Source organism: Bradysia coprophila (assembly GCF_014529535.1).
Source record: "Bradysia coprophila strain Holo2 chromosome X unlocalized genomic scaffold, BU_Bcop_v1 contig_44, whole genome shotgun sequence".
NCBI classification, from domain to species: Eukaryota; Metazoa; Arthropoda; class Insecta; order Diptera; family Sciaridae; genus Bradysia; species Bradysia coprophila.
In genome coordinates, this window is record NW_023503337.1 from 870,329 (window position 1) to 895,157 (window position 24,829).

The window sequence follows — 24,829 nt, forward strand, 5'->3', positions numbered from 1 at the left end:
CATATATTGCCACACTCTGGTAGACACTAAATTATTAAACATTTCAATTAAAATGAAATTAAGGTCTCCTAATACAAAAGCATCGCCATAATGAAGTTAACGTTTTATGAACAAAAAAAAAACTGTAAAGTTCCGCATTTACAACGGTGGTTTCAACAAAACTTTCAATGCTGTAAACATTTGCTTCGTACGTAATAATATTTTAGTCGGATTTTCCTAATTGTTTTGTTGCTTTCAACGTTTATTTGCGCATCTTATATAAAATCCACACAAACAAACAATATTTTAACAACATTCATGAACATTGTTCTAATGAAATAAAACAAGGGTGGGTACTGTGTGTAAATGTGTGTATGATTCGTACAAGGATACACTACCGGTTTCATATAAAGATAATGAGAAAAATGACTTTGCTATTCATTTCTTTCTTAACTGTCAGACACTCGTAAATATGTGGTTTTCTTGATAAATAGTTCGGTTACATTTCGTAGAATAAATCTCATTAGTGTGGTTTTCTTTGAGCAGAAATGTTTACTAGACTTACATGGGGTGTTTCATGTTTCAAGTGGGAAATGTTGATGACGTTGATGGCACAAGCGAATTGAAATAGTTTCTTTCTCTCATACTACAGCTCTTCTTTAGCTTGTAAAAGGATAAAGTTTTCCCTCAACATAATTACATATCTGCGTATCATTGGCATGTCCAGCTAATTTTAAGAATTGCCCTTTTTAACCTATTTCCATTTTTTGTCTTGAGTTCCGTTGCGATGTAAACGCTGAATGGTGGTGATATTTTTCGTAATTTCGAACATCTACCACTACTCGGGTTATGCGACTAGGAAACCAATAATGACATATTTTGATCAGAATTTCCATAATATTTCATACAAGACAATTACTCATAAACGGAATTTTTGGAATTCTTGGCACAAATTCGGGCTAGTGGCTCGGTATTGCCACAACCCATTCAGTTGCATAACTGTAGGTGCATTAAACCGTATCAGTGGCAGTAGCATACCAATCAACATTATTCAAACATAATTTGAAATTTTAATCATTTTAAAACCGAAACGGTGGAAAATGCAGTACGTGCTTTCAGGTCAGTATGGTTCAATATTTTTAAATTAAACAACGAAATTAAGTTAAAACCGTCAATAAAGTAGAAACATTAGAGCATTAATTCGGTAATTAGTGAATTTTTAGGTGGTTCATTGCGCGGCGACGAACTCTGTTCATACAGCGCTGTATTATTTGAAGTATGCATTTACTATTATATGCGAACAACGGTGTGTCGTTGGCAGTATATACCAACAAGTGGTCTTTTTGATTGATTTGTTGAAGTTTACGGATTTTGTCAATGATATTCACGACTTTACTGCATTCTGGTTTTCTTATGACTTTTGAAGAGACAAGATTCATTAATTTTAGGAGATTTCCGCTAAATTCTTGAAAAAGATTACTTGTACCCTTGTACGTATATAAGAGAAAGGATACACCTGCGCACTCACTTCTGCTGTGATAGAAAGAACTTGTTTGATTGGACGAATTCCTTCCTAATTTTTTCTTTATTTACCGAAGTTGCAAGTTCTGACAACATTTCATGCTACTCGCAACTGAGTGGAAACATTTTTTCATGTGTCGGAGCCGCAAACGGGGGTTTTGCAGAAATTTTCTCGGGTTTTCGGTCGCTTACATGAAAAGTTGTATACGCATCTCTTGTGGACGGCTTGTTTTAGGCAGCTTCACTTGTCGCCCTCACTTCGTTCGGGCTACAACTCCCGAAATTGCCTAAAATATACCGTCCACAACAGATACGTAACTAGCTATTTTTTTCTCGTCAACCTCTAAGGGGAGGAGGAAAACTGGCTAAGTATCGGTAGATGGTGGACAAGCTGATGAGAGTTTAGAAACAGACATTTTTACCTTTGCAGTTTTTGAAAAGTACGGAAACGTTCCAACAATCTTTTAACAAAATATAAAATGTTCTTCCTTCAATTAACACTAAGGTGAAATTTTCAATGAATAGCATCAATCATCCAATATTTTTCTACTTGATTTTATTAAATGTGGTTTTTGTTTCATTGATTTCGCAATAAGCTTCCCTTCTTTTTTCTTCTTTAAACAAACAAGCTCATGTTGATACACACAAACATGACGTTGTAGCTACAACATATAAAACTTTAATTAGATTTTACGACTTAATCCAAAAAAAATCCCAATAAAACTTTTACGTTGTGCAGGATTTTAGAACAAAAAAAGGAGAACAAATTATTTATCGCAAATAGGATATACACACACATCACTTGAAAAACATAAAAAATGGAAATATATACCCAGCCAGTGCTTATAATAAATTACTTTTATGCAATTCGGTCGCAAAACGTTCACTTTTTCGTGCATCATTCCAATGTTGGATGTACTTTTTATCACCAGTGACAAAGAGGTTTACGACGAGATTGCATAGAAAGTTGTAAAAATAACGTTTCTTTTTGTCACATGATCACACCTAGTGACAAAAACAACCCCATTTCGCAATTTTTTGTATAAATAACTATACATGTATCAAAATGGACTTGCTTTACGCACTAGATGTGATATTGACAGTACGAACTGTGGGCTACAACATTTCGTTGTCGATAATAGAACAAGATTTTTGTTAGTTTGCATTTCGAGATATATAACTGTAAAGGGATCACTTAAAATCTTTTAAATCGCTATCAAAGTGACCCATGAAATGCTGACTTTTCGACATCGAAATTCAGTATTATGAACACATCATGTATTGCCAAACTCACCAGCGGCTCGTATCGACCATCTCACATCCTGTACGTAAAACAAAACAGCGAGTGTGTATTGAAAATAACTATTTTTGTGTTACATATTCAGAGGTGGGTTGCCGTAGCTTATGATATAAGTTTTTCCTACTTTTTTTTTTCAAATAATAATTCACTTCCCAGTTTTATTAATGCTAATATTGTAAAGTTTTCCTTCGTGTTAAGTCCATAACAAGTTTTCTATTAAGTCTTGTATTTTAATGAATAGTTTACGTCAATTGTGTGCACGATGGAGCTATGGAATGGTAAAGTAGGTTGCAATGTACGAGCATTAACGAAACTTTGGTAAGTTTGTAAGGATTGAAGCAAGTAAAACTTTTCTTCCGCATAATAATATTTTATTCGAAACTTATTATCGAATTAAATATTTGTGTATTAGGGCATGGTTTAAATTTCAGATAAATGCTGCCCATTTTTTTAGCTAACTTTATTCTCTGAAAAATCGTTCGCAAAAGAAGATCATAGCTGTCAGTTTCTGAACCCAAACAATTTAATCAAAATTGCTATTTTATCGTGGGGTGTCGTCCGTTTTACGACATGATTGATGGTAAGCTTCCAGGAATTCAAAAAACTATTCAGAAAGCTAACTTTTTTCTTCGAAGGAGAATTTCATTCCAAAATGGTAGTTAGCACGCATGGCATTCACTAGCCCTGACAGTATTTATGTGCAGACTATTAATAAAACTATGAATAATAAAAAAAAAAAAATTGCATAACTTTCAAAAGTATTTGTTTTGAGGATAGTCATTTTACAAGACAAAATATTACATTGGTGAAATTTTATGTCGATCAAATTAAGTTTCAGTCAAAAGTTTCCGACTTTCAAATATCATTTTTGTGTATGTACCAACATATACAATTCGAAAGGTCCGACTGATTGGAAAATCCAGCATTTATAAGATGTTTTGAGATGAAACCGAGAGGAAATGAATGTTGAATAAATTCTGTTATATTTCTGGCATTTAAATGGAAAATTCCGAATCTTTAAGTGGAATTTTCGATACAAAACGTTCGCAGTGGTTTCTCACTTAAATGAAATTCCTACATCGATTCTGCTTAGGATTCCTAAATTAGGAAATGTACCACTCTAAGACTAAAAACTCTCTAAAAATGAACGGACGTATCATCCATATAAGATGGGACATATTATTGTTTGCCAAATTGAATATTCCATAACGAAAAGCGTTACCAGGTCACGAAGTAATCTATAGCCAAAGATCTGTGACTTTCAGCTGCATTTATGTTAAACAAAATATGAAAGAAAATAAAAGAGATATGTGTCTGTATACATTATGTAGTCCGACACATCGAAAACATTGATTTTTTTTGTTCGTATATTTTAAATTAACTATGTGCTAAAGCGACAAAATGAAATTTATTCAAATCAAAACAAATTATTTCCGGAAAATTAGAATAAATCGTCTTTTAACCCCTTGTTTTATTTTATGTCGCACAAGGCACAACACATTTATTGCGTGAATGGGTATGGCGCGATGGTTTGTTATTTAGTTTGGCATTGTGGATAGTAAGAGGCACGTAAAATAAACATTTTTTTCGTTTTTTTTTTTCGAACATATAATACCAAGATTAGAATGGTTGCGCATTGCTTGAATAATAAAGAAATTTTCGGAATAAGTTTATGACTTTCGCATGCCTAACAAGAAAAATGTTCAACTGAAGGGGGAACTGGATATGGAAAATAATGGAAATGAGCATTGATGTCAATAATCAACATTTTTTCCTGCATTACGAAATCCAATCTCCCCTTTGTTGCTTGTGCTTCTACACTCTTCATCTTGGAATTAACATTTTTGTGTGAGTATTCGACACTTTTTTGTCAACGTAATACGATCGAAATTTCACAGGATTTCTAAAGTGAAACTGTTGTAGAAAACGGTATTGATGCATTGATGTTCAGGAATCCACATCAACAAAAAAATTTTGAAAGCAGACAAGACACAAACATTTTCCGAATCACACAAGGATACCCAGTGCCGCCACCAGGTTTTTGGCGCCCTAGGTAAAGTTGTGTTTTTATTACAGACTTTCTTCCACAACAATATTCCTACAACGATTTCGCACTCTTAAAACTGCAAGTTTTCCGCCCCTCAGATCGCTGCGCCCTAGGCAAATGTCCGGATTGTCCGTGTGAAGTGGCGGCACTGAGGATACCGCTTTACTCCTCTCCTAACTACGTTAATAACCGTTCAAACTGCGATACTGCGATTCAAGTGTTGGTATGGGTTAGTAATGTCGAAGTTCGACTAAACGAAATCCTCAAAATAAACGTTTTCCCGTCTTTCGCTCCAACAAGTAAGGTCTATCGATAACAAAAATTCTGTCTTTCATTTAATTTTGTTTTTATTATTTCGGTTTGGACTTGAACATTGCCTCTGAGACAATTTCATTTCATTTTCAGACATCTGATCTTTTGATACAGTATTGCCACGTATGCTACGTAATGTGGTTGGCTATATGTATCGTGATAGGTATGTACGTACGCCAGCAAAGCGTAATATGTTTTTGCTTTCTTGGAATACCTACATTAGAGAAGAAGAAAAAAATGTTGTTTGAGGCACATCAATTCAACAAATTTGAAATATACAGCCACCCACAACATGAGATATGAAACCATTATTTTTTCCAACCTTTGTATATCCCTCGGATTATATTTTCTAATAAAAGAACCACTGAGCCTGTACAAGTATATACATATTGGATTCAAATAATTTTTTTTTATATTTGTAATATCAGATGGCAATACTGTTACTATTCGAGCAAGAAATTCATCAAATTATGCTTTTCGTGTGGGCTGAGTGACTAGATATACGTATATCACTCAACGACAAATTGTGCTCATACTACAAGTTCACTCTAGTTTCAATTTATTTCCGGTTGGGGATGGGCGGCTCGGATATAACCGCTGTCAATTCGAACGCAACAAAGTAATTATGTTGATGATGATGTGTTTGTTATAAGCATGGCGGCTTCATTAATATTGAAGAAGGACTGACTCACCATTCCACAGCATTAAATTTGACATGGATTTCGTACTATACCTGTGTGTATAATACCCGATGATCCGATCCCGTTTCCCGTTTCTATTCGAATCAATAAAACGAATTTCATGAATGATTTACATCACTTTAAACCATTTGTGTGATTGTCAAAGACATTAAACACATTTGACCAAGTTTAAATGAAATTTTAACTACACCAAACATTTAAATGTGACACTTTTAACTCTAATAGTCATGGAAACTTTAGAAATTAATTTACCTTTCGATTAATTTTATTTGACACTCATATTAGTTCATTGTTCATCCCCAAGGTGAAAAGTTTTATGGAGTCATATTGCTGGCGTGTGGAACAGCAGCACATGTATAGAAATGTATAGATCCACACAATGTTTTTCGAACTTTGTAAGGAATATCAATAGAATGGTTTGAATGGTGCAAAGTAATGCGACTTTTATCTATGTTCTCTTGGGAGAAAATTTTCGGTTCTTACCTTACAGAACATTTAGCAATAGAGAGGAAGAAGGAGAAAAAAAAACTTTAGTCCCAATCGACCGGTTTATGGCTGATAAATGGTTTTTTGATTCTTTTGTTTTATCTGCTAAGATATGCGAATGTGCTGGAAAAGTTTCGTAATAATATTGGTGCTTGAGAAAGTTTAATGACAAGGCTTTTCTAAAGGCTTACGGGATTTATTTTTACATTGAACAACTACTTTCAATGGAGAACGCCATCCGCAATTGGATTTATTAAATTATTTATTTATATTGATGACTCTTCTATATCTTGGCTCAATATGCACACAAGGTCTCCATTTTCTGTTTATAGTAATCTTTATATGCACAACATTGAAAATTAATCTTCTTTAGCCGGTTCAGTCAATATCTTCGTCCATTTATCTTACGGTTTCCTCTTCTTCTTATTTTTTTTTTAATTTAACCAAGAAATTTTCCTGATAAAAAATAACATCGCGCCGAACAATGCTGCTTAATATTACCGAAGACATGTCTTATTTCGCAAATACAATTTTCTATTGTTTTCTCTGTTAGCTTTCTTTTGCTTTGTGTCGATTTTCTTTCTTAGATTGTTGATATGACATACACAGGATTTGTATGTGATGAGCGAAATAGAGTTTCGTTTGTTTGCAAATACATAACGTGAACAGAACACACAGTCACATACCACTATATGTACACATTTTTGTTAAAGATGGAAACATGAACTAGAAATATAAGGAACATGAAAACGATTATCCTTTTAATAGCAAACAAGGGATTTTCTCATCATATTTCCTTCTATACATTGTGAACTATACAACACATATACATTGAGTGTTTACGTTAGTCGGAAACTACTGTGACTTTACTATTCAACGATTTTAAGGAAGATATAAAGTATACACAACCCAGTGAGTCAGTTGAAATTTTACTCCTACCTCATGAAAGTTTATCTTTATTTTTTGTATTTTCTGCGATTAATGCAGCGCCATTGGAAATGACTACAAGCTGAGCACCGAGTTCTTTTGTTCTCGTCATTGTTCTGTCGTTTACGATCGAGACTTATGAGTATAGAGGAAAAAAGCTGTAAATACACTGCTCCATTATTACAACGTTGGATGGAATGCACATATAATGGTATCGTGATAGGAGATATATGTTGATTGCATAGCAAAATTATTAGGTATAACTGCAAGTAACAGTTTCAATGAATATTATTGTGCTCCAGCAAAAATGATTGTCTCTTTTCCATGTTTCTAGGAAGAAGGGAAGAAAAATGCACAGTTATGATCGTATTCACATGGCAACTTTTTTTTCATTCAATTCAATACGATTTTACGAGCTAAATAAATACATTATTGTTGTCCTGGAAAACATTGAAAAATCTATTGTTGATTTCGTTTTGATACAAAAATTTATAGTTTTCTTTCTACAATGGGTGGGAGAAATGAAATCACAGAGAATCGAAGATTGAAATTGTGTATATAGTTCTAAACTGTTAAAAGATGATTGTGAATGGGACTTTTATTGAATTGCAATTTTATTTGTTCGAAATGCAATGGGTTCTTTTAACATTTACACAGATGATATTTTATTGTTCACAATGTCAGACACTTATTCTTGTTATGATGCAATACACAATATGAAGGAAAGATGATATTTAACCGATGGATTGAAATACGAACAATCAGTTTGTCTATTGTGTTATGAAGTGTGAACGAATTCGTTTGTTATTGAATTGAGTTAGGCACGCTTTTTGATACACCAATGGTTGAGTGTAAGGAATTGTTAAATGTTGCAGCTAGTATAGCTACCTTTAGCCAATACCAACAATATCATGCTGATTTTGTCACCTGGCCAATGGGAGATTATCTGACAATTGAATGGGATTCCCGGTAGGATTTTAATGACGGTGAACAAGTAACTATTAGTCAATATATCGGCGATGTAACCGTTTCGAGTCGATGTTCAAAATGGTAATAACCTGGGAGATAATAAAGAATTCGCATTTTGAACGATTATAAACGATTATAATGCCATTGATGTTATTCCTTCCAAATGTGATGCTTTAAATGTGTTGTTTGGGACTATTATTCGGAATTTAGTAAGAACTTTTAGGAATTTTCAAATTTTGTGAGATTTTTTTAATTTGTTTAGCAAAGAAAAATAACAAGGGGCTATTTGTTGTCCGAAAAAAAATTGAATTATTGTGTAAAATGACGGTCAAAGAATCATCTGAACACTCCCACATTTTTTACGAACGTTTAAAGTAAAACGCATTTGAAAAATATTATATTGCAGGAGTCCTACAAAATGTTAATCAATAAAACAGCAAATCCAACCAATCCAAGATACTTAATACCTTAAATATAATATCATGGCTTACTACAGGTTTTGTTTAAATTTTACCGAGTTTTTTTTTAAATTTTGTTTCTGGCTATTAACATACTGTGTAAATGGCCTATGTGGTGATGTTGTACCACAAGCCACAAGAATCTTAGCTTATAAAGTTTTAATTTGATCGGCTTTACAAACTTTTTTTATTATAAAATTCTGTCTACCGAGTGTCAGAACATAAAGCCAAAAGCCATAAACATAAGCTTTTTTAGAGAGGAATATGGCCATTTGAACCATTTTGTATAGAAAATCGTTCACGGTGTAAAATCGAAAAAGGGCCTGTGTATACGTTTGTGCTTTACATACGGCTCTTTCTACAATTTAATTAAACAACAAAAAAAGTACATGAATCCACATGTACCTCAACGATTGGCAAATGTAATTGTCGGTTAAGCTATCAACTAAAAAGGTTGATAAATTTACTTTTCTCTGTTTTCATCCGAAAAACTAATTATCCATAAAGCAACGTTTTCAATTGGAAATTGGAACTGACAACAAACATGACCGGATCGGAATGACAGTATTCAAAATTGATTGTTGGTATGAACGAAAAATGTCTGTAGATTGATTTGAGCGAAATTAGTCCGTGTGGTTTGTGATGGCAAAATGAGTCTTTGTGAAAGTGATATTTATACTGAAAGACGAACAAACTTTTCTTAATTAAAAAAAATGCATAATGTTGCGGTGAACTATGGAAAAAGATTGTGGTTTTATTTAGGAACTGAAGAGAAAGAAAATGTCAAGTTGAAGAAATTACGCTAATAAAAGTTTTACACTTGACTCACATAAAGTTTTTTTTAAAACTTTTTCTTATGTTTTATTTTCCAGGACGAATCGTCCTATTTGTGATATAGCTTCGGTGACAATGAAGTAGATCGGGACGATACAAAGTTCTGTTATATGATTTTGTATGAACTTTAAAAGCAAGTGGTCATAAATCTGCTTAACATTTTATTGCGTAAAACTGAATATGTTGCCCCCTTAACGAATTCTTTTCTCAGTCGATTCATTAATACGATAGAATTAATATAAGTACTATCAAATTGAGGGATGTTTCATTTATCATTTTGTCGATCTTGAACTGGTCTGATTGTAGCATCTGTCATCGATGATCTACAATTAATGTGGTCTAGGAAAATAAATAGTTCAACAAATGAAGTAAAACATTTTGTGTTAAACAAAAGACGTAACCGATTTAATGATTTAATCATGATACACTTGCCATGTCAAAATGGTTATAAGATTTAGCGCCGTAATTTTTCTGCCATTTAATTGCGTTTCAACAGCAATGAATAATCTATGACAAATGCGAAAAGCACTAAACACATCTCAATGACTTGTTCGCCCTGTACATATTTATATATAATAATGGCAAACAGCCCCGTAATAAACATTAACATCAAAATTTCAAATCATGATTCTTGGTCGAAATGTGATAAAAAGGTTCTGGAACTCTCTAAATGTACACAAATTCATTCTTCTGGGGGTAATAACATTTGAATTTTTTTCTCGTAAAATTGATTTTATTCACTGGGTACAATGATTTTCTTATTAAAGTCGATGCTGTTAAGCTACATTCTGGATTGTGTGTATTCTTTTCGTCGTTCGTTTTTCAGCAAAAAAAAAATCCCTCTGAGTACCCGACTGAAAACATTGCCTGAAATACTGATAACGTATTGATTCGTTCGTTCGTTCGTACCATAAATTTTTAAGAATTATTAAACAAATATATTCTTTCACTATATCGTATCTGCATAATGAATTCGTTACTTTTATATTTATTGTAAGTAGAATTTTCAAGTCTGAACTGAACCCTTCTATTTATTCTTTTTTAAATCCTCTTACAACATACATATTCCGTTCATAATATGAGACAATGGGAGAGAAAGAGAGAGATGTCTCAATTTTATATATTTTTTTTGTAAAACCAATTTTCTGTACAAACTGCATAATCCCAATAATAGAGAAAGGAAAAGGCGAACTAAAACCACACATAATTTCCCTATTTTCCGAAAAACATAATACGAGGAGATGTACATGACTTATAAAAGGAATTTTCATTTTCATGTTTTTTTTTTCATTTTCGTACTGCTACCAATATCCACACATAAGCTTTTGCCCCATATGCACACAAAATTTAGCATACTGCACTACGGAAAAATTAGATTAACTTGTCATTGTTGCCGCACGTTGGTCTCTCACACATATCTATATCTGCATAAAAGACAGTAACATACCACCCAGCAGGGCGAATTTTCAGTTGAAAATCCAATGAGAAAATCAATTTGTTTAAAAACGGTGCAAAAAAAATCGGTGCATTGAGTAATAGAAAATGAGGTTTTTATTGCTATAGCTCGCTGTTCGATCCTCTTTTTATTATTATTATTATCATATAATGTTGTCTCTTCTACTGTATATACGTTATAACCTGCATTGATCTGATATGTACGTAGGATCAACGTTAGTATCAATAGACATTATAGACAGTACCTTTGTATAAATTTTGTGAGTAAAAAAAGAGTATTTTCGTGTACCGTTTTCTATGTAAAAGTGTGCAGCGTTGCATGTGCAATGCAGTCGAATTGATTCTTGAATATAGATTTTGAATAGGTAACAGATTGTACCGAAAACGTTGGCAAACATTCATCCTCGTATTGAATATTCAGAGAACGGATTTGAATGTATGTTGTATTTTTAAGGTTTTACTTTTCTTCGGCGCTATTGTTATAAACGTGGAGACGTTTTTCCGTCGACAGGTATATTTAGTTTGGTATGTATGCACAGTAAATTGGCTGTGTGCCATCCGTATTATAAAATATGAGGGAGTTCAGTTGTTAAAATGGAAAATCTTTTTTTCTCTCCTTATTTTCTCGATGCTAAACAATTTTTATATTCACTAATTTCAATACTTCCAGGAAGTTATGTTCATTGTATTCAGGTTTTAACAAGGAAATATTGTTCAACCGATTGAATTAAATTTATTCACCATTGTGAAGGAAACTGATGACTTAAATTCTAACATTATGACGACGTAGCTTTCCAAGAAGGTAAATCGAAATCACAAAACAGATGAAAAGCATTGTTTTCAATGTTCGTTTGTATGGTAGCCACATATTCCCTGTCATGGTGCATTTGCCTTTGAGCTCAATAACCGTTAACGGTGCATTATGTGCAAAAGGAAGTTGGTATGATTATATTTGTCTGTTATACGAACACAATAGGTTCAGTGAGAATGTTCAGCGCCGTCACTTTAAATGGGGGCAAAGAATAAAATTTCTTACACATTTTACAAAAAGAGAAAAGCTACAAGAGGAGGTCTTCCATCACTTCTTAACGTATATGAATAAGTTTAAAAGATCTGGAGAGGGATTACGGCGTCAGTTCTCTTTTCTCTATTCAATCAAAACTCTACTGATAGAGAACGATTCACTCTTCCACTGAAAGATGTCGCTGCGACGACATTAATAATTAATTTTTTACTCGACGGATTTCAAGTCAAATAAAATGCCATCGTATTGCACATGATCTCAGTTAACAGCCTCTATACAAACAAACACCTCTCTACTCGGGTATCGGCCACTGTTACCCGAGGAGAGAGGTGTTTGTTTGTATAGAGGCTGTTTAGATCTCAGGACTCCGGAACAGTAATCAGTTTTCAATCGACCCTATGTCGGCTTGGCGATAAGGATTTGAAAAAATGTTTTCTGTCATACTCTTTTTTTTTAAACTTTAATCGCTGAGCCGATATAGAGCCGATTGAAAAACTGATTGATGTTCCGGAGTCCTAAGATCAAGGGCTATACGATGGCATTTTATTTGACTGAAATCCAACCAGTAAAAAATTAATTAATTTTCTGTTGACAATGGTTTCGTCGAAGCGACATCTTTCAGTGAAAGAATGAATCGTTCTCTATCAGTAGAGTTTTGATTGAATAGAGAAAAGAGAACTGACGCAGTAATCCCTCTCCTGTACACAATAATGGTTTTTGACGCACACAGTTTCCAGTATAAATTGTATTTCGAATAAAAAGAACATCTCCATCGCTAGTATCTTATTTTGTGTCGGCTCTTTGTGTGTCTAGGCTATTCAATTACGAAGAATCTGACTGCAAATGCTTTAGACGAATACCGAGCGCGTTATTCAACGAGTAATTCCAAATATGAAATCAAGTAGCAATTTCGTCATTCCTATCTTAAATTTGATTGTTTACTCATGCAACAAGAGGCGTTAGCAAAAGAACTGACTTTTAAAATTGCTGCAAGTATTCTCATAACTCTGCTAATTGATGTAGATCTAATTAACAAAAAAACCATCAAAAATTTCTTCTAGCCGAGTTTCTGTATAATATGACAAGAGCGTCGAAAGTGTTGTAGAGCTGCACTGTTGGAGATATGTTTTAATTTTGATAAATGAATTAAAATAATTTTAACAACTTCTGTATGGCATGGTTATATGCAACACTCTAATAACTGCTTCATTACGAGTACAACGTCTATGCTCTGATGCTTTTATGTAAACATCATCCAAAATGATAAGCTCATTAAAACTTAAAACTGAGCGAAAAAAAATCTCATCAAAAATATGTAATTGCACTTATGTTATTTCTGTGTGCCATAGAAATTTAATACTAACCACAAATTAATAAAGCAGAAATCATGATGAACGCAAATTATTTCGATTCACATTAATTTGGTATACGTTGCCATGCAGCAATTTTCATTGCGGTGAAAAAGGACTCCAATTGGAAATATGACGCCAGGCCAGGTTTTATGATCTGCGTATGAAAGCTCATAGAGCTAACAAAAAACATTCTTCATTGCAGAATGAACAAAACAAATGTAGACATAACTGGAATCTTTGAAAAGATTTTACAAATTATCCGAAGAAGATATTTGAATCGAATCCAGGACTTTTCTCTGTTCAAACCTTCATGTAGGTAGTTTGGCGGAAGAAAAACCATTTTCATGGAATGTTTTTCACGGTCTAGTCTCGCCATCCTATTGTAGACTCTTTCAAATTAATCATTCAAAATGCTAAAAGCTATTAAGTAGCGCACTGCATTCCTGTCCGCGATATACTGAAGATCTATTTAATGATTAACTGACTTCGCATAACTGCTGCAGATAATCGCAAAGCCAAGACGTTATAAGCTATTTTGTGAAAATAAGACTTTGCAAAGCGGATATGAAATTCGAACCCTGGGAATTGGAAAGAGATATGTTGCGGCCGCGCTATGCAATAAACACACAGAAATATGTTAGCTACATAGTACGATTTGCACGTTTATGTTCGCTTCGAGTGTGCAGCAGTGTGCAGCAGTGTGTGCAGTCGATTCGAATGAATGTTACTTTAAAAAGAAGTGTCAATCGAAAGAAATATGGTGTGCATACACCGTTTTATTGTTAAAATGTGTTAGCAGGAGTAAATATACAACACGAAAAACACCTTTCAAGTGCACACATGCAACGCCTGTGACAGCAAATATCGTCGAACGTGTACGGTTGCAATATAGGACCGAGAGTTCATTGGCAAGTAATGCAAAATCCATTTGGCATCACTTGTCATCAAGGGTGTTGTTGCACTTCTGCTTAAGTGTAAATAAGATTGATAGTGTTAATAAATCAATGGTGGCACTAAAGGGGGAATTTATGTGCAATTTCGTTTGAATTGAATTTGATATTCATTCGAGATAATGTTTTCTGAATGGACATGTAGACGTGTTTTGGTGCCCGCTTTACGTTTATGGATTTGTAAAAGCCAACTTGAAAATTTATTTGTTGTTTGTTCCTCACGTTTTAATCGTGAAATAAAAAACTTCTGCAAAATTAACCAATTCGGGCGAATTCGCTCATGAAAACGCAAATGCAATGCGAATGTTAAATTTATCATTTCCCCGATACGTTAGATCAGTATTTGATTGTACAATGAAATCCGAGGAGACGCATGTTTTGTATTACTGCACGAAACATTCAAAATCTACGAGCGAATCGTTGTAATAAATGGTTCTGTATAGAGATTGAACGCTGTGATTAATTTATGTTTTAAGAGAGTTATGAGAGTGACTTAGTAAAACTGATGTGACGCACGTTGTCACTCAATTATCCTTTGTACACATCTTCGGGATAATTCACAATGATGTGCTACTAATTCACCCCATTCGCTCGAATCGATTTTCTTTAGTCGGTAATTTCGAATTCTAAATCGGTCGAACACTTATCACTATTCCGATCATAAATTAACGAGTATGAACAGCTACTTCAAGTTTATTTTTAACTTGAATCCCAAGCAGATACATTTTTTATTGACATAAATATATCAACAACAACAACAAGAAAAACATAATAGCACACGCGTAAAGACACAGTATAACATATCGTTACAAGAGGCATTACATAAAAATGATATATCGCCATCCATATCAATTTCACGACACCAATTTCATATACTTGATATTCAGTCGTTTTGCATAAAATATTTTATTTTATTTATGATTCTCACTCAATTCGATATAATTTTACCCAAGGAGTTCTGACACAGATACATATTTTATGCAGCTCCATCGGAGGTATTTATTGCCTATGAGATAGAATTGAAATATTTTCGAACTTTGTTGAAATTCTGGGGTTTTTCTTTCCTCGATGGGGGCATGAAATAAAAACGGCTAACGTAATAAGTGATATCAAAATGATAAGATGCACAGCAGAATACGGACAGCTGAGTTGTAAATCACTAGTAGCGATTTACCACATGATGACCGACACAATGCGACTTGAAATACTAACTGTTAATCAGCCTCAATAACAAACAATCCACCAAAAACCACAGATGAACAACACCAATTTTGTTAAGTATTTGCAAAATAAAACGAAAAATCATTCGCATGAATAGAAATTAAATTTGTCAATTTTGTTGTTTTGCCAGTTTGTTGCATACCGATTCAACCAAATTGGTTACCCGTTGGCTATCGAGGGTTGTATCAAAAATGCGGAATGCATGCAATTTTCCTTGTTGTTTGTTTCTAATTACCGATGAGGACTCTATTTAATGTTTTCGTAAACATTTAATTAAATAAGAGAAGCACTCGCTCTCCGTCTCACTTTGTTCAAACTGAATTACGTGTGGGATTAAAGTTTCTTTGATGTTCATGAACAGAAATATAATTAAATATTCCGCAGAAAATATATCAGAAAATGTTCTTCATGCTCTAAAATCCATATTTTTTTCATATAAAAAAATTAATTATATTCACTTTGAGTGTATGCTCTTTGAGCCATATGTCCTGTTGATGTCCATAGACATAGGGAGCTTTTATTTTCTCAGAACTCCTCTTCTAGTAATATTAAAGCGCATTAGTATATTGATGATGTAAGTATGTGGTATACACGTTGGAATCTAAACAAAACTCAAATAAACTATTTACGAGACTATTTACGTGGTTAATGTTCCATAGTTTTATCTGTTCCACCTCGTTCCACACGTTGTCAACAAAAAATACGTAAAGAGAGTCGTTTCACTAAAACGACGTGAGGGATGGAAATAGATAGACTTCTCACTACATGTGGAACGACCCACAAAAAGTAAAGTTTAATTGAACACGGTTTGTCAGCTGAGCGTAAATTATTGATCAAGCACTCAATTAGTGTTCACTTTCATCCGCAGGTTCGGTAAATGAATGAATTAATTAATTTAACGATTCTGGTTCTTGAAGAGGTAGTGCCGATCAAGGCTTTTACGACATTGTAATTTAAACCAGACAGGAGCTATCAAAATCAGAATTTGCTCTCACCTAAAATTCATTTTGTCATTTGAATTCGGTACCTTGATCATTCTTCCGACATGGGTCTCTAATTGGAGCTAGGTTCTGAAAGGAGAGATTAACATACCTCTCCATCTGAGTGGCAGGCAGCTCAGTTTTCTATCTGTTCCTCCATAGGCTTAAAAGAGGTTTTTTTGTGTACTAAAAATTTTACATTCACTGAAGCGTTCCTGCTTTCATTAGTGTCTTAACCTGTTCTTTCAGAACGTAGAATTTGAACAATTGAAAAATGTACCGATCCTGCGTTTAATTTAGTATGGATAGGACATCCTAGTTCACTACTTTCTCATAACTTTACTTTGGCATATCAACTTGACCACACCCTATCAGTCCAATAACAGTAAACGTCATTTATGGACGACCCCAAAATATGGGTAACGTTAAAGTATGTCTTCACCGAGTTTTAAATAAAAAAAAAATCAAGATTAAATTACGTGATATCAAACCTTTGCGGAATGCGAATTACGGATTCATCGTAGATTGAACTTTTCTTACCTGAAAAAGAAAGAAAAACGAAACGTTAGTGGAATGAATAGCTTGCGATCATAACAAAAAATTTATTTGAATGTTGATAATCAGAACACAAATTTCGAAATTTTCAAATCAATTGACTTAGTACAAATGCAAATTTTCCACTCTGACGACGCATTTGTATGTAACAAGACAAAAAAATATTTTATTTTACGTTGAGTAAGTTGTATCGATCGAGTTTTGAACATTGATACTTCGCACTTCACTTTACCTATGATTCATTACAGATGAAGACGAAGAAAATACTTCATTCGTCTATTCGTGCATAAAAATTGTTACAAAACGGAATTTCAGCAAACAAATTTATTTCAACACAATCCTAGCCTTAAAGTTTTGCCCCTCCTTCAAAGAAAATATCCAGTAATTTAGTACCGCAAAACTTTTCCTTACACACAGACTTACATTAAATTTATGTTTTGTCACAGCCAAAAGGACATTTATCGAATATTCTGAAAACAGATGAGTCGTGCACTGAACGCAAAAACATTCCACCTAAAATTAACCCGAAACCTCCCCATACTCTCCATTAAGCACCGAGGAAAAAAGTGTATTTCATGTTCAACATAATAATTTACTTTAGTTGACTCAAAAGAGCTGTATACCGAGTCTGGAAAATATTATGTTTGTTATGCTTATGGGGATATAAGTACTGGAGATGTGTATGCGAAGGACGAAAATATTATGTAAGAAATGGATGAAGGGTTCCGCTGTCGTTCATTAAAATAATGCTTTTGTTTACTTTGGAAAACTACTCAGGTATTCATAACCGTTTTAATCTAATTCTGACGACCCTTTGCTTTTCTCGGAGAAATGAATGATTGACATGATGCTGTACATTTTGTTACCGAATTATAAAATTAATAATTTCTAAGAGGAACTTGAGAGAAAATAAAATTTTGTTTTCAACTTTATTTTCTGTTACGTTGTCGTTCGCATACCTAGACAAATTTGAATATTTGTTTTGTGAACCAACCACATCAGACCCGTTTCACAGTTGAGTATTTTAAGTAAAAATTCTTAGGTGCGTTAATTAAAAAGGTTCATGTCCATTCCAGTCAGTTAACATCGAACGTTGACGTTACTCACTGAATAATGCTCAGTTCATATATTAATTACCAAAAGTCACAAAGTCCATCCGATTCAATTTAACTTTAGATCCAACAAAAAAGTATCGTACCAAACATAGTCACAATATGTCGTTGTATTAACACAAGTCGATTTATACACAATTCTCTTTTGTTGATTGTTGGATATTGTCCCCTCATAAGCCTGGCTACTCTAAAAACAGTCTCGAATAAATTTACAGCAAAACATTATTTGAATTGAAACGGATTGACGTTTCAGTAAGTTTGGGACATGTCTGAGAGGCAAGGGAGGAATCATTTAAAAAAAGTGTAAGTTATTCAGTGAACGTTGTCTAACGATATTGATAGAGCTCTGTACCAGTAGATAAATGAGAATATATTTAGGAAAATTGCTCAATTTGATAAGAAATTTGACAAGATTTTCCAAAATTTGCTAAAAATCAATTTTCCAAAAATAGACCTATTGTTAAAAATCTCCATCAATATCGTCAGTTTAGCTCACAGCACATATGCTAAGTTAAACAATACTAATAATTAAAGAAAATAACTTGATTTGTGTTAGTTTAGCACACGACTGTATTCCATTGAAAGCAATTGTTTGTTGACAAATAAAAAGCTTTTCGATGAAAGGTGTAGTGTATAAAATTCAATCAGCCAGTCAAAAAGTTTTTAGGTTAATTAAAATTATCGATTCTGTCGAGTTTTCCTTACATGAAAATAAGGAACTGGTGTTGTTAATATTCCATATATAGTCGATTTGTTCAAAGTAATGCGACTGAAAATGCTGCCAGATTTTAATTATTTCCTTAATGAAAATTAACCTGTTTTCCATGCATTTCTGAAGTTGTAGCAAATTGGATAAAAACAAATGTTATGATTTTCCTCTTGTATAACTCATCCATATGTACGATACACACACATGTACACATGTTATGTGCACACGAGCTTTATTAGTACTAAAATTTTAATATCCTATTTTCATTGTGTGTGCATAGACGGCAAGTTAATGAGGTGGAAAATAAAGTTTTTCAATATTCCCTGTTATCGGTGCTGCATGTATGTAAGTACGGTAGGTACATATACCCCCAGCTAGTACGTTAGATTCTAATTTATGTGCTTTATATGATCGTTTAGTTAGACAGAGGAAATATTTAGTTGAACATCTATTTGCCAACTGCACACTTTAAATCCCTATACGTATGGATGTGTATGTACGGATCTGGTTGCGTTCGATAAAATCGTGTTAGATGAACGAGAACTAATGAAATTATTAGCGTCAATAATATCTGTCGATTTAATTTAATCGACGACTGACAAAACAAATTAAATTATGGGCCGTAAAAAGTACGCATTGCTTGAGGACATTTTTGAAAGGATGGGATGGCTGTGAACTTTCGATGATTAATATTATAAAAACAACCTAGCGGATAGAGCATCCACGGTATAATATCGTTTGGTTTGCTTATTGCACATTTACTTGACCAAGAAACATTTAACCCTTAAACCGTTACATTACAAAAATCATGTTTAATCATTAATTATTTTCGCTAAAAGACTATGTTGCACATTAACGTAGAATACTGTAAAATAAACCAATTCATGCTGACTGAATGGAAAATCTAAAACCAATGCCAGGACTAATTAAATTTTCCAATCAATGTGTTTGCTAAATTAAATCAAGAACTACAAATGCTGCGAAATCAATTTCGGCTAATGGTGAAAAAGATACATTCGGTAAAAGTGTTGAAATTTAGCACAGCCTATTCGAATTTCGCCCTTCTTTGATTTTAATTTATCCCAATGTTGACATCAAAGAAACGCGCACATTTATTTGTGTGTTACGTAAATTGATTATAGGAAATTCGTTGTCAAATAGCGTAATCGTAATACATTTCCACCCCGACCTCTTGTGTGTATACTTTTAATACGTTGCGGTGACATTATGAAGCCATTTCACCAAAATCTCGTTGGTTAACCCGCACCACATTAAAATAACCGTTTAGATAATTTGTGTAAATTGCCTAGGTGTATAATCACGACATATATACACGACATATATGCCTACACTCAACCGAGTCGCTTAGATAACAAAACGAAAACACACCTTGGCAAACAATTTCAATATAACATAACAGCCATCAGCCATGCATTATAATAACGAACGATCCGCTTATATTTGAATTTTCTTATTACATCTAGTGCCAACATATCAAATAAAATACTCTTTCTATTTTGTGTTATGCCGTGTTCTGGATGCTGTTTATACCACACACATACACATTTTACAAAGTCATTGTAAAGATTCAAACGAATAAAATGAAAATGGAACTTTGTCAAAAATATCTACCACCTCCTTCCCACTTACTACACCAAACATCTATTACAACAAATTTTCTTTATCCAATCTGATTGTTACTTCGCACGTATCACAGTAAATTAATTAAATCGACTTTTATCTCAAAAACATTTTTATCCGGGGTGTTTCTTTCTGTGTAAAAAGAGGCGGGCGCGGGTGTTTTATGTTCTCATATTATGAAGTTTATTCACTGTAAAATGGTGGGATGAGAAAACTGATACCTAAAACTTTGCGAGAAAGTCATGCTTGATTTTACTAGTATGTAGCAATACGTAAATATTGTAGCGGGATAACGGTAAGGAAATCACCGAAAGAATGAAAAGAACGTTACGTAGATAAATGTGAACCACATAAAAAGGGGTGAGCAATAAAGAACCGATTTGTTGGCAGCTAATGCCGTTAAGAATTGACTAATCAAGCATAAATTGGTGGACGGAAAGTGTGCGTATAGGAAATTAAATATTCATTGCAAACATTTCCGACGCCATTAAAGACCCCCCAGATTTTAAATAATTCACGTTGACGAGCTCTTTAAATATGTATACAACATCTACGAGAAATCCTTTATTATACAATATTTCCGTCAAAGTCAATGTGATGATAACGATAGGAAAGTAACAGCATGTTCTCACATAATAAAATATTGATACAAGATGTGCAAATCACTTGTGATCCGTTCAACTAAGAAAGTCCGCGAAAACTATAGTTGGTAAAACCGAGACTTTGCTACTACTTGTGATGTACGGCTAATAAAGGATAAATTGCTGTAGCTTGGAAAGATAAAAAAAAACTTTCCATTTGCACTTCAGATAAAGCACATCGAAAAACTATTTGCTTATTAAAAGTTATCGTTGGGGCGCAGTCTACATGGTCGGTAATACGAAGTCATAGTTTTTAAAGTCAAGTGGTAAAAAGTGGATGAAATTGTTTAAGTATTCCAATTTTTCCGTAACAACCTGCTGACAACATAATTCGCTAATATTTCGTTTTATGTTCCGTCGGAAAAATGCTTTTAGATGAACTTTTTCGATGGCTTTCAATTATCATATTTCAAGAAAGAGAAAAACTGCACTTCGGATTTTTTTTAGTGTGGAGTATCCACAATCGGAATAAATTTAGAAATCCACAAAAGTAGTGGACTTTGTTGTTTTTGCCAAGCAATTCAATTTGCATGCACAAAAAATCACTCGATTTATGAAAAATAAAATTGCCAGACTGAAGCGCTCCTGTGACAGCTAAGAGCAATAAAACCTGTAAAAACAATAGAAGGTGATTTGAATTATGGTCTTGTTGTGTAAATGCAAAGCTAGGACGTCCACTCGAGGACAATAAATCGCGTTTCATATGGAAAGGTAGTTGTTGTTGTCACACACATACTTCACAGCGACCTGTTTGAATGACTTCCCGTTGGCGATGCAAAAACGTGTGTCGCGTGTTTAATCGGCTGACAACGGACATTGCATCCTTTTGTTGTTAAAATATCTGAAATTTGACGGTGCTGACACCATAACAAACATGAAGATGGAAAACCCATCCAAATTTTTGTTGCGTGGATGCTGGATGTTATGATCGGTCCGTGTTTATGCAACAATACAAATTAGGTATACTTCATAATTATGGTTTTCGGTACTGATGTAGGCGATATATAAACATGATACATGGTTACAGATTACCGCAAACTTCCTCTGTTTATTTTTTAAACAAACACTGGTTGCCAGATACATGAGTACATTAATCTAGCAAATGTAACAGGTCTATCAAAAGCTAATTAATTTTGAAGCCCCAACGTCTTCTTCTTCTTCTATATGGACAAAGCATAAACCAAAATAACACTGAAGTCGTTGAATTTAAGTAGGTAAATAAATGGGCAACGAAATCTTTAGAACTTGTGGCTCCTTTTGGCATAAAAAGGTTCGGTTTTTCGGTTCAGATATTTCTATTGAAAAATTCGAAAAAAAAGGTTCGGTTCGGACACCCAAGCGATTACTTATTAAAAATTCTACGAAATTTTCGGTTTGCATAACTTTAAAATGTATAAAAATGAATATTATTCACCAGTGATGAATTTTATACAAACGATGCCCGAAGATTGACGAAAAATTTTTTATAATAGAAAGCTTTGTTGCCGAAAAATATAACATTCAGAAAATTAAAAAACGATTCCTATAAAAGTGAAAAATTTGGGACGAAATAAAAAATCGCCAGAAAAACACCGTGGTTGGTATCCACAAACACCAAAAACAAACTTCGCGTAGAGCGCCCGCATGCAGCAGAACAGAGTACAATAAACTGTAGATTGTTTTAATGGAGTAAAATAAAGAAACATAAAAACTTATTATTATCAGAGAAATGTGTCTTGAAACTTAGTGCCATTATTTTTCAACTGAGTAAAAGTTTTAAACTTAGTTAAATAGAGTAACAGCTTTTATTTTACAGAAACAAAAGCTAATAGCGACACAGACATAAAATTAGTAAGGTGAATAAAAGCTTTAACTAAAAAAAAGAATTCAAAATTTGTATCACACCTTTTACGTAATTCGAACATCAGTTCCATGCATATTATTATCACTGTGTCGTAAATCAAATCAGGAAAATCGGTTGAAAATTTTATATTAAATTTGCATCAATTAAACACGAACACCGTCACTGATTTCGTTCGAAAAAAATTGTTCATTACATCCAAACCACTTACCGAAAATGCTTTCAAAAACACCAAGCACTGAATGATGCCTTCCATTGTGTCCCCGGTCAAACAAAATGTTCCAGTCAAATGTTTACCCTTACGACCGACAGCCGATGCTAAGGACGCATGAACTAATGCACGACGATGTCCTTGGGTGATGGGTAGGCCCGGCGGTAATGGCGCCGCACGCATAAAACGCTCTAACGAGTCCATGGTAATTGTCGGTGTAATTTTTCGGTAAAATTTATTGGCGTTAAGACAATTGATTCAGATGTCTTGGGCCATGTACACATTTTTTATTGTTAAACATTTGTCGATGTTCAATTTTACTTACTTTCGTTTTTTTTTTGTCAATGAAACTTTCTTTTCTTTTTTCTTAGAATTCTCACTGGTAATTTGTATTTAATGTCTCATTTGCGAAGTAATTACGAATTAATTACACGAGTATCTGTGTTAAGATCTACTTTAATAGCTGCGAAACGAAATGAAAATACACCACACCATTATCGAAAATACATAACGACCAAATTTTCATATTCATTTCAAAAATCTAATGATGAAATATTTTATTTTCCTCGTCAATTTATAAAATCAAATTACGAGACGAAAAAGAAAAATCGATTTTAAAAAACTTTGCCAATATTACAAATTTACAAAAAAATATTTGCAAATAACAGAATTACGAAATGAACGAATGAATAGGGAAAAAAAGAATTGTAATAGGGAAAACCTACAAATACCAATCGAGAGGAGAAAATTTACGACGATTTTGTTGGCAGTTCGAATTGCGCCTTTTTTTTAGTGCGGTTTTTACCAAAGTAATTTTCTGTTTTATTTGCTACTCAGAAAATTATTTTTGGTCCTTACGTTTTTTTTTAAACTTGTTTAGCAGTTCGAGTTTGAGTTTTTGCTTGTTGAAAATCGTATTAGATGAAAATTTGATTTATGCTACCATTGTGGTTTTTATGTACACCAGAGTTCATGAGTGAAATGAAACTTTGTACAGATAAATCAGTAAGAAGACGATATAATCAAAAAGTGATTTCAACTTTTGTTTGATTATTACGATGAGATAAATAAAAACTTTTGGTTGTAAAAAGAAGAAAAAGGAGAAAAAAAACTTTTCATTTTACAACCATGGCATACATACACAGCGTGAGAAGAGGACAGAGACATAAGGAATATAAAGCGAGTGTGTGGTCAATGACGCTTAGAAATTGTTCGATATGACCATGGACCGCTCTATGATATTCAAACCACAATATAAAATAAAAATCCATTAAATTTGAAACGATGTCGTGAAAACAGTGTAATTTAAAGTCCGTTTCAATACATCGAGTCTGAAGTAATTTGCTTTTTTATGTATTCTTCGGATAGCCATCGTCAGTGCACTGTTTCTAAGGTTCATTGATCCATGAAAATGTGAATCAAAACAAACGGTATACTCCTCGGTATACTCACACAGTTAGGCTAAAAAAAATCAATGTTGGCACTTAGAATTTGAATCTTCGGTCGTTGGGAGATACCATATTGACAAACCTACACACACATACTCACAATACTATTAGAAAGGAAGACTTAAAAAAACAAAAGAGATTAGAGTCCTAAACGAA

At 33.5% G+C, this 24,829-nt stretch overlaps 1 protein-coding gene across 15 annotated transcripts in view; it reads right to left on the minus strand.

The window, feature by feature from the left end:
• Nucleotides 1-24,829, minus strand: part of LOC119070005 (neurobeachin) — a 152,066-nt gene that overhangs the window by 107,488 nt on the left and 19,749 nt on the right. For all 15 annotated transcript variants that reach the window (XM_037174271.1, XM_037174270.1, XM_037174268.1 and 12 more), the window contains one exon: nt 23,226-23,688. In XM_037174271.1, coding sequence (XP_037030166.1) covers nt 23,226-23,429 — 204 coding nt within the window. In that variant the 5' untranslated portion in view covers nt 23,430-23,688. The remainder of the gene's footprint in view (nt 1-23,225; nt 23,689-24,829) is intronic.